We start from the raw sequence: 18266 nt of genomic DNA on the forward strand, positions 1-18266 counted from the left end.
GTGAGTGGTGTGATAAAACCATAAATCTAATGGCACCATGATGCTCATAAAATCAGAAACCTTAGCATAGTGGGTAAAGCTTGTAGGCGGCATGAAAATCATCCACATAATTTAATATAGAGAAAAAGTGCCTTGCACAAGATCTTTCCTGACCGATACTGAAAAACAACGATTTATTGCTTCAGTTCCTTGGACAACTTGCTTGAATATGCTGTTTAAAACTGAGCCTTTCACAAAACCAAATAAATAAATAAATAATAAGAGAATATATTCTAGTAGGTACAGGGTAGGTACTGAAATATATATTACTGTATAAAAGAATTACTGTTTGGAAGGACCACTCTGCTGTAATTCATTATTAAAACAGTTTTTTGAATTTAAAAAATCATGCTTACCTGACTGTTGCGTCCTAGGAGTTGTGAAATCATATTTATTACAAATGATTTCATTTGTGCAAAGTCATTATCACTAACACTGCCTGAACCATCCATTAAAAACACAATATCTGTACCCTTCGGACAAGCTAGAGGCACAAGGGAAGAAGAAGAGAAGGGAAAGGTTAGAATATGTAGCAAGAAACTTCACATGCTTCTATTTTTCTAGAGGTGAACATGGCACTCTCATTCTGTTCTGAGATACAATAGGACTCCTGAATCTTCATGTTCTATGGCTGCTTTCAGACAGAGAGTAAGAGCCATGGTAATTTCTTCCACTGAGTTGGAGCCCAGCAGCAATAATGACTGGTAACCATGCATGTGAAGTGTACTACCTCTTCACTGCACAGCAGACTACTGCAAGTATTCATCATTTAGTGTACTCTCAAAGCGTATTTCAGGCTTTTACAGCAGAAAGAGATGCTTTGAAAATATGGTTGACCCAAAATTGGTCAGCTGTTGCATCCAGTTTGTATGATTTGATAGCTACATTTTTTGTAACAATATTTGTCATACCTTTGGATAAGAAAAAAAAACATTTAAATGAAAACACAAATTATAGTAACTTCTGTTTCTTGGCTGCATTTGTTTAGTGCATGCATCGCTGTTCATTGAAATCCTGGTGTGTAAAGTTTGACGCATCATATCGAAGAACACGCAAGGCTATAATCGCTGCCAAAGGTGCTTCAAATAAGTACTGAGTTTGAATACTTATGCCAATATGATAGTTTTTTATTTTTTAATAAATTTGCAAAAATTTCTAAAATCCTGTTTTCACTTTTTACTTGTCATTATGAGGTATTGAGTGTAGATTGATGGGGGGGGGGGGGGGGGGGGGGGTTAATTTAAATGATTTTAGCATAAGGCTGCAACATAACAAAATGTGAAAAAAGTGAAGGGGTCTGAATACTTTCTGAATGCACTGTATCTTTCCCTGTATATTCTATTTTCAGTATGCTTAGCAAAAATAAAGGTAAAAACCACGTTTTGAAAAAGTACATGAATGCAGTTTTCCTAAACTGACTTGTTGGTCATTACTCTAATTAATCCATAGCAATGATAAAAGGAAATTCCTTAGATTGAGCAAAAGCAAACTGGTCGAACTTGTCTGCTCACTTCCTTATTGTAAAATATTATCTTTTCAAACAAAACCAAGTGAAAACCAATTCATTTAATTTATTGCATGTTTTTCATGGCCAAAATCTTATTTATGTGCAAATTGGATCTAGATGTTACAGATGTAAGAAAAGAAATAAACATTGTATCATCCCCCATGTTATTGTCTCATGCTTCTCTCTGTCTTTCTTTACCTCTGAGATTTGGAGGTAGTCCAGATTTACTGACACTGAAACTTTCACTGAGCTGAAAGCACATCCCATTGTAGGTAGTGATAGATGGACACTGTCTGGGTATTGTGGGTCCACAAACCTGAGAAATGTCAAGAGAGGAGACTTACATGAATTCCAGTTTCAGTTTCCAGTCGAGTATGGTTTACTGAGTGATGATCACAGTGCACAAGCACCAGATATGGAATCAAGGCTAGACCTCTTGGGACTTAGAGTGCTTAGTCCACGCACAATAACAGCCAGTGTATGGGAAGACTGAGAGCAAGATCAAGGAAGACTGCAGAAGCACTGCGGTATATGGATTTAATGCTTATGTTTCTTGAAGACCATTAGCTCTACTTCATACAAGTGTCTTTTTCTAAAAGTGCTCAGGGCTGTCACCACTGGTCTTCCCCCCTTTTTACAAGGGCAGACCTCTCAGCAGCATGGTCATTTCAATGCACTGTACTGACAAAACTTCAGTTCCCATCTCCAGCCATTAAGCTTGTCAGCCGGAAACCCACTGCTGGCTGCAACATAGTACTTCTCAGTAATATTTATGTTTACAGGTTAACCAACTGTACAACCAAGCTGTCTGGCTAATTAAAATTAAAATCTGGGTTAACTCAACAAATACAGATATAGCAGTCTTAACAGAAACTTGTCTTAAGAAATCAGTGGTTATAGGTTTAACAGACCAGATCCTCTGAGTAAAAGAGAGGGAGTTGCAGTTCATGTGAAATCTAAGATTATTGGTTCTGTAACTTAGTCTGTGACTAAAGGTAAACGCTTTGAGTGGCTTGCTGTTAAAGTTTAGCATGTCTAAGGCTTTCCATTTTACAGGCCACCGTCTGCCTCGAAAGATGCGCTGTTTTCTCTGTCAGATGTCTTACATAAAATAAATTACTCTGAATTCATTCTTTTTGGGCATCTGAACTGGGATTGTCTTACACTGACCTAGGACTGTTTTAAAAACTGTCAGATTCTCTGAATCTTCTGCAGCTGATTATGCGCCTACCAGACCAAGCCCTGGCAATTGGAATAATAAGTGCACAATATTAGATATTATTTTAATGAATACAACCTTAAAGCAAACTTACGATAGTATTTGTTGTTGCAGTGACATCAGTGATCACTGTGCAAACACTTGAGTAAGGGACACAACAGTTCCCAAAACAAAACCTTGTTTTACTCTTTAAAGAAGTTTTAAATGTTTTAAGAAACAAGCCTTTTTAAATTATCTGTGGTCTAGTTATGTTGTCAGTCACCCTAATCCCAGACTCCTAATACCAAATGTTAATTCTGCATGGGAATATTTTCAATTGATATTCAGGTCCATCTGTAATAAGAATGCCCACGTAAAAAGAAATTTAGAATCAGAGGAAAGGATAACAATTTTCGGATTTCAGTTTTTGGATATCTTGGCAAAATTAATTAGACTAATGAACCCATCATGGGGTAAAGCTAGATTCTCCAAAGTATAAATAATCTAAAAGCTAAAGCTATTAATTCAACTGACTGCAACATCTTTTAAACATCCAAGAAACGCATCACAAAAAGTGCATCAAGGAAAGCAAAATCTGAATTATACTTGAAACTGGTGACAGAAAGCCATGTTAACACATCAAAATTCTGGAAATGAATTATCTTGTCCAGTTTCCGCTGCCCTCCTTAAGCACATTTGAGTTAACTCAAGTGAACTCTTTGTAACTGGTGTGGCTGCCCTGAAAGGAAGGAATTACGCAGTAAAAACGTACATAAACAACATATCAATTTAAACTTAAAGTTAAAAATGTCGGGCTGCAGGATAAATGATAAGGCATTAAATAAAAGATAAATAGTTGATCATACATTGTTGATCACAAATTCTCTTCCTGTGTACCTTTTGAACTTTTGGCATGTGTGGCAAAGTTTACTGCAGTACATAAATAACATGAATAGCATGTGAGAAAGATATGTCATAGGCAGTGGCTGAAATCAGTTTCACGCTCTGTTGTTTTGTGCACAATAATCATTCAGGAGTTAGAAATGAATTAACAATGAGTTCTAGGGTTGCAAACTCTGTGGGAGAAGACGCTCTTAGTCACAATTGCTGAATGTAAATGAACACAAGATGAACACACATACACATAGAGTTTTATAACTACAGACTTACCAATGTTTTTGATGACTTTGGATCTTTTGACATTGATAATCCAAGAGACATGTTTACTCCATGATTGGGCACTGTTAAAAACACAGATTTCTTTCGTCACAATGACAATATGTATGCATAGCCTATTTTGTTGCATAAAGCATGAGAAAACGTCCCCTGAAGAACATGGTAAAAATCTTTCTCATGCTTATCTGCATCATGTAACAGCTATCTTCCTCTTCCCACAAGAACAGAGCAGAAAAACATAAATGCTGTTAGTGCAAATTAAAATATCACTTTAATTGGAAGATGGGGAGAGGTTGCAGTTGGAGGATGGGCAAGGTTGCTTTCTCTTTTGAAAAAGGAATCGTTACATTACAGTACATTATTGTCATTGAGCAGACACTCTTAACCACACCAACTTACACAGTGCATCTAATAAAGCTGCATTGAAAGTTACACTAACAGGACACCTAGCAGGCCAAACATGGTTCTGAAATCACACATGCATGCCAAGATAAACATGCACAGCAATATGTCCTTTGTACGCATTTGACTTAAAGACAATACCATTCCAAATATAATGCTGACACATACCACATGCGTGCAAGTAAGTCTCAACATACCCATATAATTGCACATAACAGGGACAATGATCACGCTTGGGGAGGGGGGTTGAAGTGCGTCTTCAGTCTGCAACGGAGGACGGCTAGTGTTTTAGCTGTTCTTACCGGAAGCTTGCTTAACCACATAAGGGCCAAGTCAAACAGTGGGCGTTAGTGAGGTTACGGGAAAACAGCCAAGCACCCTGAAGAAGCTGAGCGCAGCGGTCTGGTTGGTGTGTGGGGTCAGGTGATCCACTAAAGATAAGAGGGAACCATTCCCTTGCACCGCTCAAGAGACTAACACAAGCATTTTGAAGCAGATATGAGCTGTCACTGGTTGCCAGTGAAGGGAGATCAGGAAGGGAGAGAGGTGGGAGAATCTGGGGACATTCTGTGACCCAACTGAGCAAGAGCATTTTGTATAAGCTGCAGTTTGATCGCACTGCAGGGAGGGAAACAAGGAGGAAGTTGCAGTAGTTTAAGCAGGAGGGAAGCAGCGCTTGTTCTAGGAGTTGGGTTGAGTAGGTGGTGAGGAGGGGGCAAATTCTTCTGATGTTGTAAAGGAAGAGTATGCAGGTCCTGCTGACTAACACCAACATGTGTAACACCTGCTGACTTGTGTGGACTTGTGAGTTGTAGTCTAAGTCACAGGTCCCATAAGTGAGACATCTGATTATTTATCACTTTAGTTAATTTCATCATATACTCTCTGCACAATCCTTTCTTACTACCAGCAAATCTGCCTTTTGGTCTTACTACATTTTCAAGGTGTTTCTTACCTTGTATTGATATTTGAGAGCATGTTGAAGATCCAACGCTGCAGTCATAAACGGTCCCTTTCCTGTTTTGAGTGTAGTAATTTAAAGGAGCACTAACAAGTAACCTGGGAATGAAAGAACAACAAGAGAGACGGACATATGGAGAGAATACGTGTGATCAGATCCAGCCATCAGAGCACCACCCACCCCCAATCCCCCATAGTGCTCACACCTTTCTCTCACCTGTCTGCCTTTGTCTGTATCACCCTGTACCCAAAAGCAGTCGCAGGATTGATGAAAGATTTCCAAGCAACAGGATCGACATTGAAAGTCACAGCTGGCTGAGACACTGAGTGACAAAAAGGGAGTTAACAGAGTACACAAATACATTGCTATTATTATAGTAATTAATATGTCATTTAACAGATATAACTATCCACACTGGCTTACAAATTATGAGATACACAATTACAATACAATAGCAAAAGAAGAGCAGTAGATTATATATATAATTATACCAATAATAGATTGTACATGTGAGGATACAGTCAAACAGGGTGGTGAACGATATATAAAGGGATAAAACATTATTTTATTGAAATATACACTCAAAGATATGACATTAAATGAAACACTTGCTATGGTAATGTTCAGAGAAGTCTGTTTTTAGAAGAGCAAAGGCTTGTATCTGTGGTATTAAAATCGTGACCCAAGACTGTGTGTCACAGACGGGTTAAAAATGTCAAAACTTTCATGAACTGACATCTTGTGCTTCTTTATTCTTAAGCCATACATACACACACACACAGCTAAAAATTTAAGCTCATCAGAAATCAATAAAGTATGTTTAAGGAGATTTTTCATCCAGAAGTGAGACAAGTGAGAGTTTATCTTCCTGCCACATCATCATCGAAATACAAACATGATTACTATTGACATATTGCAATTTATTACCACTGTATTCATTACCAGATGCCAGAAAACACTGAACATGACAGTGCACCAAATATGCTACAAGAGAAGTAGCATTTAGGTAGTACATTGATCCACGGGTTGTCACGGTTTATGTGGCTGCTCCCCATAACGACCAATAGGCGTCCTCATAACAGCCTGTCTGGGTTTCTGGGAGTCGCATCCCCAGACTACCGCCAGATGTCATCGCTTCCCGTGTGTGCATTATCTCATTTAGTTAATCAGTATCACCTGCGTCTAGTTAGTTTGGTCATGTGCTTTGTTTGCTATTTAATCCCTGCCTCTTATTCACTAACTTATTCGTTACTCAGTCTTGAGCTACAATGTTCTGTGTATGCTCTTGTGCACTAAGCCTGGTTTTCTTGAGGCTTCAGAAAAGGTAACTTTGTTTTCCTACATCCAGTCGTTGTCTCAGAGTCATGTCCACTTTTGGATTCATCCTGCTTCACGTAACACTGGCTGTCTGCAATGAATTGCATATACTATTGAAACAAATTGTACCAGGTCACAGAGATGCGATATTGCTAAATTTTTGCAGACTAACTAAATTAGGCCACAAGACCTCATATGCGATAACTGTCAGTGCTCCCGCTCTTGTTTTCCTTCCCAACAGCTCACACATACCATTTACACAACTCGTGTTGTGACAAGCATGCAAACTGCAAACATTCATCCTAAGGGAGGGTGCAAGAGGAAAAGTGAAAACGTAAGGAATAAAAAGGACTGGTGAGAAGAGTATTGAACATAAAAGCCTGGGAAAGGGTATATTCCATTTAGTTGTGTAATACATTGTACCATGTTGATACTAATGAGGCAACTGCATGTAGTGATAAAAACACTAGAACAGAACTATATCTTATTCTAACTCAGCTTACAATAACCAAGCCCTCTGCTTCTAAAAAATGATTCTTAGCTCAGTCACCACATGTGACAAGATACTCAATCAAATGTCATGGCACACAATAAGGGAAAAAAGGAGTCTGGTTTCATCTGTTATCTCCCCCATATTACTAATGCACCTCAAGTGCAAAATATTTTTAGAATATATTGTATAGTGTAGCTAAATGCCTGGATGCCAGTCAACATCTCAGGAAAGATACTTCCTATGAATTAAACATGGATATGGGACAAAAAAAGACATTAAAATAATTCTGAGTCAATCATATTATTTTTCATTTTATTTAAGGAAGTATTGTATTGAAACTATATATTTATGTATGTTTTGTTCAAGCCCTTAAGTAGTGCCTTCAGTTAAGATGTTTATTCTGAGCACAGTCTGAACCCTACAACCCAAGACTTCACACATTTGAGTCTGAGCTATGTTTGTTAGTCTGAAATGACTGTTAGTCCACAGTAATGACACGTGACAAGGTTGGGTAAGTTATTATTGGTCAGGGTCCCTCATCACTCCAGTTAACAGCACCATCCAGCAACTTGTTAGGCCCCAATGTCAGGGCTCCCGCCCCCTAGCTGTTGTGTTTTTGTTTTTCCCTGTCCATGTGCCTTTGTTTTCCTTGTGTTCTAGCCCTGCCCCGCTCTCCGCCCTGTCTCCGCCCACCTGATTGTCTCCACCCGCCTGCCTGCACACCTGCTTCCCATCACCTAATCAGCCCAGCCCTATATCTACCCTGCTTGTCTCTGTGTTGTTTGCCAGATCGTTTCAGTGTTTTCTGCCTGTCTCGTTTCCCGCCTGTTTTCCTGTTTGGATTTTGCTGGTTTTTGCCTTGCCTGTTCCTTGACTACGTTTTTTGCCTGCCCTCCTGTCCTGATTGCCTGATCTGCCTGCCTTCAAGGTTTGACCCTGCCTGTTTCTGTTTTTGATCCTTGTTTTTCCCCTTGGACTGCCTACCTGGTATTTTGACCCTGCCTGTTTTTGGACTGCCGGCTTGTTTGACGATTCTGCTAATAAATGCCTGGAATTGGAGCACTTGTGGTCCGCGTCTGAGTCCGTGCCTGAGTCCTGACACCCAATGAGTTCCTTCAATGATGTCAATTGGGATTCTGTCTCTTCTTGATTTGGTGTGGTACACTATGACTGTTGCTGAAAATGAGTATATAGGAGGATTGCATTCATTGTTCAGTGTTCCTGTGTGAGGGCAGAGGACATTGCAGTGAGGGACACTGAAAGCATGTATAATTGACATTTCCAAAGTCAAGGTCAAAAGAGAAGGAAAATGGAGGAAAAAATATACTTTGTTTTAAGACTTAAGATGACAATTTTGATATTTTCAAATAAGGGAAAACCTCCAAATCACAAATCTCCATTTTATGAATTAATTTGTATTTTCCCCCTTTTAAGGATCATATCATCCTCTACCAATGTCATTTGCACCCTCCATGAGGATGGTATATTCCTCTTCAGAATATACTGCAAATGCACAATGGGTTCTTCAAACTGTAAAGCACATAAAAACCGACTGGACCTGGACTGGACACTATGCTCTCATAATTGCAACACTGCATATTCAGAGAGTGGGAGGATTACAGCACTCAGCCTCCCCCCCCCAATCACTTTACCTAAAAAGGAAATAGATAGGGCTTATTTCATAAATAGGGAAGTGTCTACTTCTATTATTTTCTGACTTCTTACTCACGCTTTCCCACATGAATTGCATATTCATACTCCATCAGCATTGCAGTAGAGATAAATACTATACATAGAAAAAAGTATTTGGCCACACCTGTTTTTCAGGGTTTGGACTAGGCCCCTTATCTCCAGTGAAGGACAAAATTAATGCTTCAGCATACCAAGACATTTTGGGCAATGTTATGCTTCCAACTTTGTGGCAACAGTTTGGGGAAGGCCCTTTTCTATTCCAACATGACTGTGCCCCTGTGCACAAAGCAAGGACTATAAAGACATGGTTTGATGAATTCGGTGTGGAAGAACTTGACTGGCCCGCGCAGAGCCCTGACCTCAACCCCATCGAGCACCTTTGGGATGAACTGGAATGGAGAATGCAAGCCAAGCCTTCTCGTCCAACATCAGTGCCTGACCTCATAAATGCTCTACAGAATGAATGGGCACAAATTCCCACAGAAACATGTGGAAAGCCTTCCAAGAAGAGTGGAAGCTGTTATAGCTGCAAAAGGGGGACCAACTCCATATTAAAGTATATGTATTTGAATGCAATGTCATTACAGTTCAGTACAGTACAGTACATTCAAATGATCAACTCGTTATGAACTCCTGAAGCTGCTGAATAACAAACTGATCATTTGAATCAGCTGTGTTGGAGCAGGGAGAGATCTAAAACATGCAGGACATGTGGCTCTCCAGGAGAGGGTTGGCCACCCCTGATATAGTGTATCTAATTAAAGTGTATAGTGTAATCTAATTAATGCTTTGATGCAATACAGACATAGTCATGCACATTGAATATATTCAATGTACAAATTGTAGAAGCTGGCAATGCTGTGTAAAATCATTTTTATCTTTTTTATCATTTTCAACCTGTTATTTTTCATCTTTGACTACATAGCACTTTTTTACATTCCTCTGAAACAGTGATACACATCAAAGCACATAATATGCTTTATATGACTGGTTAAAAAGCCAGCTTGCTGCATGCTTACATTTGTAAATATTTACCATCCAAATTATGAAATTTTCTTGCCCAGAAACATTTCTACCATTGCCCATTTCTACTATTGCCTATAATATTATTATTTTACAAATCTCACTAGAATGCTCATTAGCATCAATTAGCCTACCTGTTGATTACAGTTTTATGTCCGTTTCATAGTTTATATGTTTATGTTTTCAATATTATCATGTAAAGTATATATCCTTTCTTTATCTCTGGAGTAAGGTAACATATCTATGCTATGTTTTACTCTTCCCATCTTGAGCCATTTTGTAATTGACCCATATTGTTCCCATATTCTTTTTTGCCTTGTTTCCTTTCTTCCAACTCTACTCTTGGAATTACCTATGGTATGTTAGGCTCACTTCACAACCAACAACCACTGCATTTACTCAGGAGCACTGAGGTGAGATGAACCAAGTCAGCCAACACGCTCAAACGCAGCCAGTGGCTACTTTTGCACTACAGTGCAGTGGGTTCTCACTGGAGGACAGGCTCCATTCTGCAGACACCATTTAAATAACTTGTAGGCACAGGGTGCCAAAGAGAGGTGAAGAGCTGAAACCCTATCAAGGAAACCGATCAAGTCACCGCTATCTCCAGCAATACAAAGCCTTAACCATTCAGTTACTCGCCCTTGTTCTCACATTCTAGTAAGAGTTCTGCTTTTTTCTGAGCAAAATGCACTGCTGTTTCTGATTCAAATTCTCATGCATATCCATTTATGCAAAGAACTCTTTGTGCAGTGGTTTGGAAAGGTGTAGCAGTTTTACAAAAGCTCTGAACTGTGAAAAATCAACACTCAGTGTTTCTCAGTGCACATTTCCTGACTCAAAAAATACACAGAACTGTCATTCACACAAGACCTAAAACCCAGTTCTTGCATTCACACCTTTCACTCTTGGGCTGTAGTTTCAGTTAACACTTCATAGCACACTTGTTTCTTCTCTGAGGAAGGGAACTTTTGTAATTATTATTCAAAACTCCTTTCAACAGAAATGCACACATAGCAGCAGTTGTGCTCAATATTTTAAAGGTTTTTTTATACTTTATAACAGTTTACCTCAGTTTCCTGTTACAAAAAACAGGAGCCATTTTCCACGAGCCATAAAATGCAACATATTTAGCATATACATTTTCATCTAACTCAGAATAGAAAACATTTGGGGAATCGAAAATAAATCACAAAGCCATATGTTTCTGCTGAAAGCTGATTGAGAGACTCCTGGGAGAGGTAGCAAAAGTAGCACAAAAGTAGCCCATATAGATTTTTTGTTTGTTTTATACTCATCAAATCTACAGTGCTGTGTGTCATTTGAAGTACACAGGTTACATCTGACCTTTTATTCATTTGAGAGATTTGAGAGAAGACAGATATGCGTTTACACATTCTAGACTTTGCACTGTACTTATTGTCTATCATTTTCATTTTGAAAGAATCATAATCATTCATCTTGTTTTCTGCAATTTAGAAATAAAAAGAACTTTTAAAAGCTCCTTAAATTGAGAGTAGTATAAATGTACAGTAAAGTTTTATATAACATTTATGACATTTAATACAACTTTAAACATGGACACATTTGGTTTGAAAACCACTATATTTAATAATTAAGTTGAAGGAAACCTTACCTGTACACAGACACAAAGTGAGGGTCAATATCCAATCCATTCTGTTTCAGTCATAAAGACAGAGAGGGAGGAGGCATGGAAGGATGAAGAGAATGAAATGCCAGGGTTGTGTGGTGTTGCCTCTTGAGACTGTGCAGGAACTGAGACAGAGGGAAGCACTCAGAGTCAGAGAGAGTAACTAGAGGAGGAAATACAATGTAGAAATGTGTGTCTGTATTAGGGGGACTAGGGTGGGGGGTTGTTAGCAGACAGAGAGGGGGCGTGAGATGGGAGAAGTCATATATCCTTCTCTGGGTTTTCATTTAGTCTTTGTAAGTGGAACATATTCAGATGAGGGTGATATTACTGCAGATAATATTTGTCCTATGTGTAACATAATATTTGACCTCTATACTGAAGGAACATTTTGACAGTTATCCTGCTACCAATGTACATCAAAGGCATAGTCATTCCTTCAAAAATGGAGTTAACACCATCAAAATCGATGTCTCCCTCAGCACCTTCCATGATCAACACAGAATTCACCTTTACTCACTGTTCAGGTGACACATATTGACTGTTCAGGTCCATCAGATAAGACAATAAATGACGTGTGAATTCTCAAATCTCAACATCACGAGTCATTCCCCTTCTCAGTTTTCCTGTTCATATTAATAAATAGAAATTATGTACCATCAGGGCAGACAGCTCTGAGGGGCCTCCATCAGTGTTGGGTATTGCTCCAATGTACAGTGCAGACAGAATCACTCCTCTAATACAGATGCCCAGAGAATCACTAAAGTATAGAATTTTCACACAAAACACAAGTAACAGAGTACATGCTCTTTGTCTACAAACAAGAGTTAGACTCACAGTTAACAAGATTTAGGTGCAATACACAACAGCACAGTTCACCTGAGGCACTCAGACATTCTGTCCTAACAATCTGAAAAGGGAGGGCAGAAATCATATTGCACGACAAGTTGAGGAAACATTTCCTCTGTCTTATCTAATTTAAAAGTATATCTCTGTGTGTTTTTAAGTCAGTGAACCATGTCAGTTCAAATACATGAATTCTAACAGGGAATATTTTTAATTTTTTCACGTTTTGCCAAAGCATACCACAGACACTTAAAGTGTGTCATGTTGGGGGCAGTGAATCAGATGTAAAGTGCTGGTGTTAAAATACAAATATACACATAGTTTAAAGTGTCTGAAATCATACTTTCCTTTTATTGTATTATAGTTTGTAGTCTCATACAATGACAAAAAGAAAATGGCCTAAAATGTTTTACTTTTGTTTGGCTACAGATGAGTGGCATTTGCGTTCTTTACACTGTTTTTGCACTCTTCAAAGCATTAGACTAAACACTTATAATTTGTACAGTTTCCTACCCCACATTGATAACATGTGAAGAACCACACAGTGGTCTAATATTAGACACCAGTAGCTGGTGTTCATCTTTTGTTCTGCATTTCAGGCAGTGTGTGGAAATTACCAGAAGTTTGCACTTCACAATATGAGTCCTCGTGAAAGCAGAGAAGCTAACCCTCTGTCTTCATTTTGTGCTTTTTAAAGGATTTTTACTAAAACATGTAGGCCATACAATGTTAATGAGGGAGTGTGCAGAGAAGGAGGAAAAAGACTGAAAGTGAAGAGGAGCAGACAAATTTAACCTTTGCTCCCACATGACATGTGCTTTCCCATACAGGAGTATGTTCAATAGATAAATTACCAGACATTTTACAAAGGATGTGGGGGTGTGGTAATGAGCAAATTTATAAATTTTCCATGACTCTCACAACCTATGCGCTGCAGTTTTTAGGTGTTGACCTCATTGTTATTATTAAAGCTACAATCTGGGTTTAGCTCCACAGACCAAATAAAAACATTATAAATTATTATAAAACATTGGCACACTGCTTGTTGTCTTTGTTTTATAGCATATATGTGGGTCATATTTAAGAGTATTTTTGTTTCTTGCCTTTGTGTGTTTCTGAGTGCATTTTAACCACTAGTTAGTCAGTGGTTTTGGTTTCCTGCTCTCAGCTGGCTGTACAAAGACCATGAATAACAGCAATGGCTTCAGTCTACATGTACTTGGAATAGTGAAACTTTGTTATCTTCACAGGACAAAGCTAAATACCACTTTATACATATAACTTGTAATTACGTTAACTAACAGCGTGTTTTTTTAACCTTAGTTTTGCAAAGGCATTTTAACTGCTAGTGTAATTAGTCAGTAGTTTAGGCCTCCCTTTCCCAGCTGGCTGCCCATCTGCTGCTTAACTGAGCAGGGCATGCATTGGGTGTGTCTGCACTGAAGCTGCAGTGGAGGAGGAGACCTTGTCTCTTAGCCTCGTTGTATGGGGGCTCCATCGTGCAGGAAAGGGGGGTCTGTCTGCAGGAGTCCTTCGGGGGAGGCCTCTGGGGGAAGCCCTGTTGCACTGCTCACCCATATTGTGATTGTTAATTAACTCTGTACATCTAATCTCATTCATTATATGTGGATGTTTTATTTTAGGGTATGTGTTGGGGTTGTGTTGGAATGGTACAGTCCCTCTATTGGGTGTATTGTATGACACTTGCATGCTGTTGGGAGGTGCACACCTGTGGTCTCAGCCCTCTGTTTGGCACTGGTGCTTGTTAGTGCATGGATTGTGTCCTTGTTTGTGTAACATTTCATAGCATCTTGTTGGATGCAGTTTGTGCTTGGCTTTGGGAGTCATTCCACACAGGGGCAGTTGCAGGAAGTCAGAATTGAACAGTAACAATAAATGTACTCACATATTTTATAATACTCAAAATAAATGCATCTGTTAATATCCAGTTCTATAAATGGATCATCTTCAAATTTAAACTGGGTATGTAATTTTGAATGTCTGCAAAACAAAATGAAAAAAAAAAACTTTCCATCCTGCTTGTACAGTTCCTAAATGCAGTTCCTCCTGTTCCTCCTTTTTCTCTCGCTTCTCTTCATTTGTCTAACTTCCGTCTGAGTTTTCACTACCTTTTTTGACTATTCTTTTCTTCCTCTACTTCACTTTCAATAATACTTTGTTGTTCATTTAAATTTGTAAATTTAATCCTGGTATTATTCATATCTGATCACCAATGATCAGTACTGGCGCTCTGTCATGATGTCAGGTACATTCTCCTGGCATGGTTGAGGCCTACTCAGCCCCTTACAGGGCAAGTTAAAAACCAATAAATACAAAGCCATTCTGAGATATCACCTTCATCACATGGTGATGCATTTTTATCCTAATGGAAGTGGTCTCTTCCAGGATGACAATGCCCCCATCCACAGGACATGAGTGACCACTGAAAGGTTTGATGAGCATGAAAACAATGTAAACCATATGCCACAGGAGTCTCAGTTACCAGATCTAAGCCCAGCTGAACACTTATGGGAGATTCTGGCATCATGCGTTTTTCACCACCATCAACAAAACACCAAAGGATGGAATTCCCATGGAGGCATGGTGTCACATTCCTTCAGCAGGGTTCCAGATATTTGTAGAATCTATGCCCAGGTGAAATGAAGCCCTTATGGTGGCTCGAGGTAGCCCAATGCCCTTTTTAGACACTTTATGTTAGTGTTACTTTATTTTGGCAGTTAACTGTATCTAGACTAGCTGGCTATAGATATTTTAGATGTGCAGCCTGGGATGTGCATCCTCTTGGTCCTTGGTAGTGGCCTCCTCTATGTTCTTCATTAATGGTTACACACAGTCTGTTAGATAGCGAGCCAAATCTGTGTAAAACTGTCTTTGGCCAACATTTGCCTAAAAATATAAGAGATATTGTTGTCTTGCAAGAGGCCTTTTTATCCTTTAACTATCCCTTGGTAGCAAATGGTAGCATTGTTTCTTATATGTGTTGTTTACATATTGCAGACACATACACTATATGGCCAAAAGTATGTGGACACCCCTCCTAATTATTCAGATGTTTCAGCCACACCGATTGTCAACAGGTGCATAAAATCAAGCACATAGCCATGCAATCTCCATAGACAAACCTTGGAAGTAGAATGGGTCGTACTGGAGAGCTCAGTTACTTTAAAAGTGGCACTGTCATAGGATGCCATCTTTGCCACAAGTCAGTTTGCCAAATTTTAGCCTGCCCCAGTCAACTGTAAGTGCTATTATTGTCAAGTGGAAGCATCTAGGAGCAACAAGTGGTAGACCACACAAACTTACAGAGCAGGGCCGCTGAGTGCTGAAGCGCATAGCACGTAAAAACCACCTATCCTCTGTTGAATCACTCACTACAGAGTTCCAAACTGTATCTGGCAGTCTGATGGATGAATCTGGATTTGGCGGATGCCAGGAGAGCGCTACCTACCAGAATGCACAGTGCCTACTGTAAAGTTTGGTTGGAGGAGGGATAATGGTCTGGGGCTGTTTTTCAGGGTTTGGGCTAGGCCCCTTAGTTCCAGTGAAGGGTAACATTAATGCTACAGCATACAAAGACATTTTAGACAATTGTTTGCTTCCAACTTTGTGGCAACAGTTTGGGGAAGGTCCTTTCCAGTTCCAGCATGACTGTGCCCCTGTGCACAAAGCAACGTTCATAAAGACATGGTTTGACGAGTTTGGTGTGGAGGAACTCCAGCGGCCTGCACAGAGCCCTGACCTCAACCCCATTGAACACCTTTGGGCCGATTGCAAGGCCTTCTCATCTAACATCACAAATGCTCTTTTGACTGAATGGGCACGAATTCCCACAGACACTCTCCAAAATCTTGTGGAAACCCTTCCCAGAAGAGTGGAGGCTGTTATAGCTGCAAAGGAGGGGGGACTCCATATTAATGCCCATGGTTTCGGAATGGGATGTCAAATAAACTCATATATGTTTGATGGTCAGGTGTCCACATACTTTTGCCATATAGTGTAGGTATGTGTATTTTCTATGTGTCTGGAAAATGTTATGAATATGAATTTCATTAAATTCCATTTCTGCATATCATATGTGCATGTGCATGCTCAGCAGCCAACAAAGCATTGTACAGCCAGTACATAACAATGAACCACTGCAGCAATCAATGTCAGCAACTTTGGATATACACAATCCTTAACATTCAATATAATGTACAATGTTGCTTACAATGTAACAACAGGTGGTCCTGCACATTCTTACAAATTACTTATAGCTGTTACAGCTTTTTTAGACTTGCATTTTTAAAAAATTTCCAAAAAAACCCCTCACCCCAGGGACATTTCTAGCTGTTGAAAACATTCAGGGCTAAGTCAAGTTTGCTAGGGCTTGTCTTTTTTTTGAAGGTCAGCATTGGTAGGTTGGGGAGTTTATATCTACCTTTATAATAAATGAAAATTATCACACCTTCGGATTCTGCAAGTCAAGTTCCGCTCTGTTACACAGTCTGTCTGTTGTTTTGCTATAAACACCTCCTTTTTCAGGGTGAAGATATTCGGGGCTAGGCTTAAAATATTCGGGGCTATATCCCCGAATGTTCGGACCTAACGACACCACTGCCTCACCCTATAAATGTTACAGTGTTATAATACTAGATTAATAAGGAAGCAAGTGCATAAGTATCGAGGTAAGTAGACACCTGGGCTGATATACACTGTAATCAAATGCAACTGTGAGCACAATTGCCCCCAATTACTTCCACTCCACCAGACTGATTGCCCACTTTTAGCGAGACCTGTAACGTCAATGAAAATTTACAGGAATGACAATTATCCCAAGGTGGACAGAGCAGCATCCGAGAAAGGTTAATCAACCCTTTGTGAATCAGTTAATTATTTGGCTTATTTAATGCTTCTGCTGAAATTTCTTTTTTTCATCAATAAATGAGGTAACACCTCTGAATCTTAAAAGTGCGACACACAAAATGACCATATAATTCGGTGAAAAGTTCAAGACAACCCAATGGACTACTGATGTGCAGTACGTGAATGAACGAATCTTTTTGAATGAATCTTTGAGGTGAACTGAGTGTACTGAATCACTAGTCTAAAAGATTTGCTCATTCCTCTTTGCAAACATGCATGCTGATTAGCTGGCATAGCAGCTATAACTCTCCCTCCAATGGATATTAGCTATGCGGTCTGTCCATGAAGCAGCCTATCACAAAACAGTATCAGCAGTACATTCATGACGGAATGGTTAATCAACCCTTTGCGAATCAGTTAATTATTTGGTTTATTTAATGCTTCTGCTGAAATTTCTTTTTTCATCAATAAATGAGGTAACACCTCTGAAGATTCGTTCCTTTCTCTTTGCAAACATGTGCGCTGATTAGCTGGCATAGCAGCTATAACTCTGCCTCCAGCGGATATTAGATATGTGGTCTGTTCATGAAGCAGAGACCCCATGTGTTTGTTCGGTGCGACCCCAAGTGTTTGTTCGGTGCGTCTAATGAACCGTAGGCTATGTGTGACAGATGCATGTCACTGCCAACTGTGCGTTGGCAGTCACATGCCTTCGCTGTCAAATTACGATTTGAGCGGTGACTATAAGTATATTAAAATTTTTGGGTTCGGTTTGTTCAAAACTTGTAAAAAGTTTTTCGCTTTGGATATAACCGTAGTTCATTTTTCTTCGGTGCATTTTTTTAGCTTTTGCAAATGGCATGTAGCTACTTATTATAGGCATATGCGTTAAAATATGGGGTTCTATTACCTTCCTAAAGACGAAGTTTCACGTAATGGATATTACGATTTAATTATGATTAATTTCATTGACATTTGGTTTCACACGTGCTGTTTGGCGCAGAGCAGGCTAATAATGGACATGATGTTTGGAACAATGTAGGGTAATTTTTAAAATGCAATAAAACTATATACAGATTCGTGTATGCCGCCCGA

The 18266-nt window shown here is 39.2% G+C and overlaps 1 protein-coding gene across 1 annotated transcript in view; it reads right to left on the reverse strand.

Moving 5' to 3' along the window:
- The window catches only part of LOC118789483 (integrin alpha-M-like), a 30801-nt gene extending 19200 nt beyond the window's left edge, over positions 1-11601 (reverse strand). The window contains exons 1-6 of the mRNA XM_036545930.1: positions 11445-11601; positions 5500-5605; positions 5278-5381; positions 3915-3985; positions 1745-1862; positions 396-523 (exon numbers count right to left, since the gene is read on the reverse strand). Of these exons, the coding sequence (XP_036401823.1) occupies positions 396-523; positions 1745-1862; positions 3915-3985; positions 5278-5381; positions 5500-5605; positions 11445-11484 (567 nt within the window). The 5' untranslated portion in view covers positions 11485-11601. The remainder of the gene's footprint in view (positions 1-395; positions 524-1744; positions 1863-3914; positions 3986-5277; positions 5382-5499; positions 5606-11444) is intronic.
- Between the last annotated feature and the right edge of the window lie 6665 nt (positions 11602-18266).

Source organism: Megalops cyprinoides, chromosome 1 (assembly GCF_013368585.1).
Source record: "Megalops cyprinoides isolate fMegCyp1 chromosome 1, fMegCyp1.pri, whole genome shotgun sequence".
NCBI classification, from domain to species: domain Eukaryota; kingdom Metazoa; phylum Chordata; class Actinopteri; order Elopiformes; family Megalopidae; genus Megalops; species Megalops cyprinoides.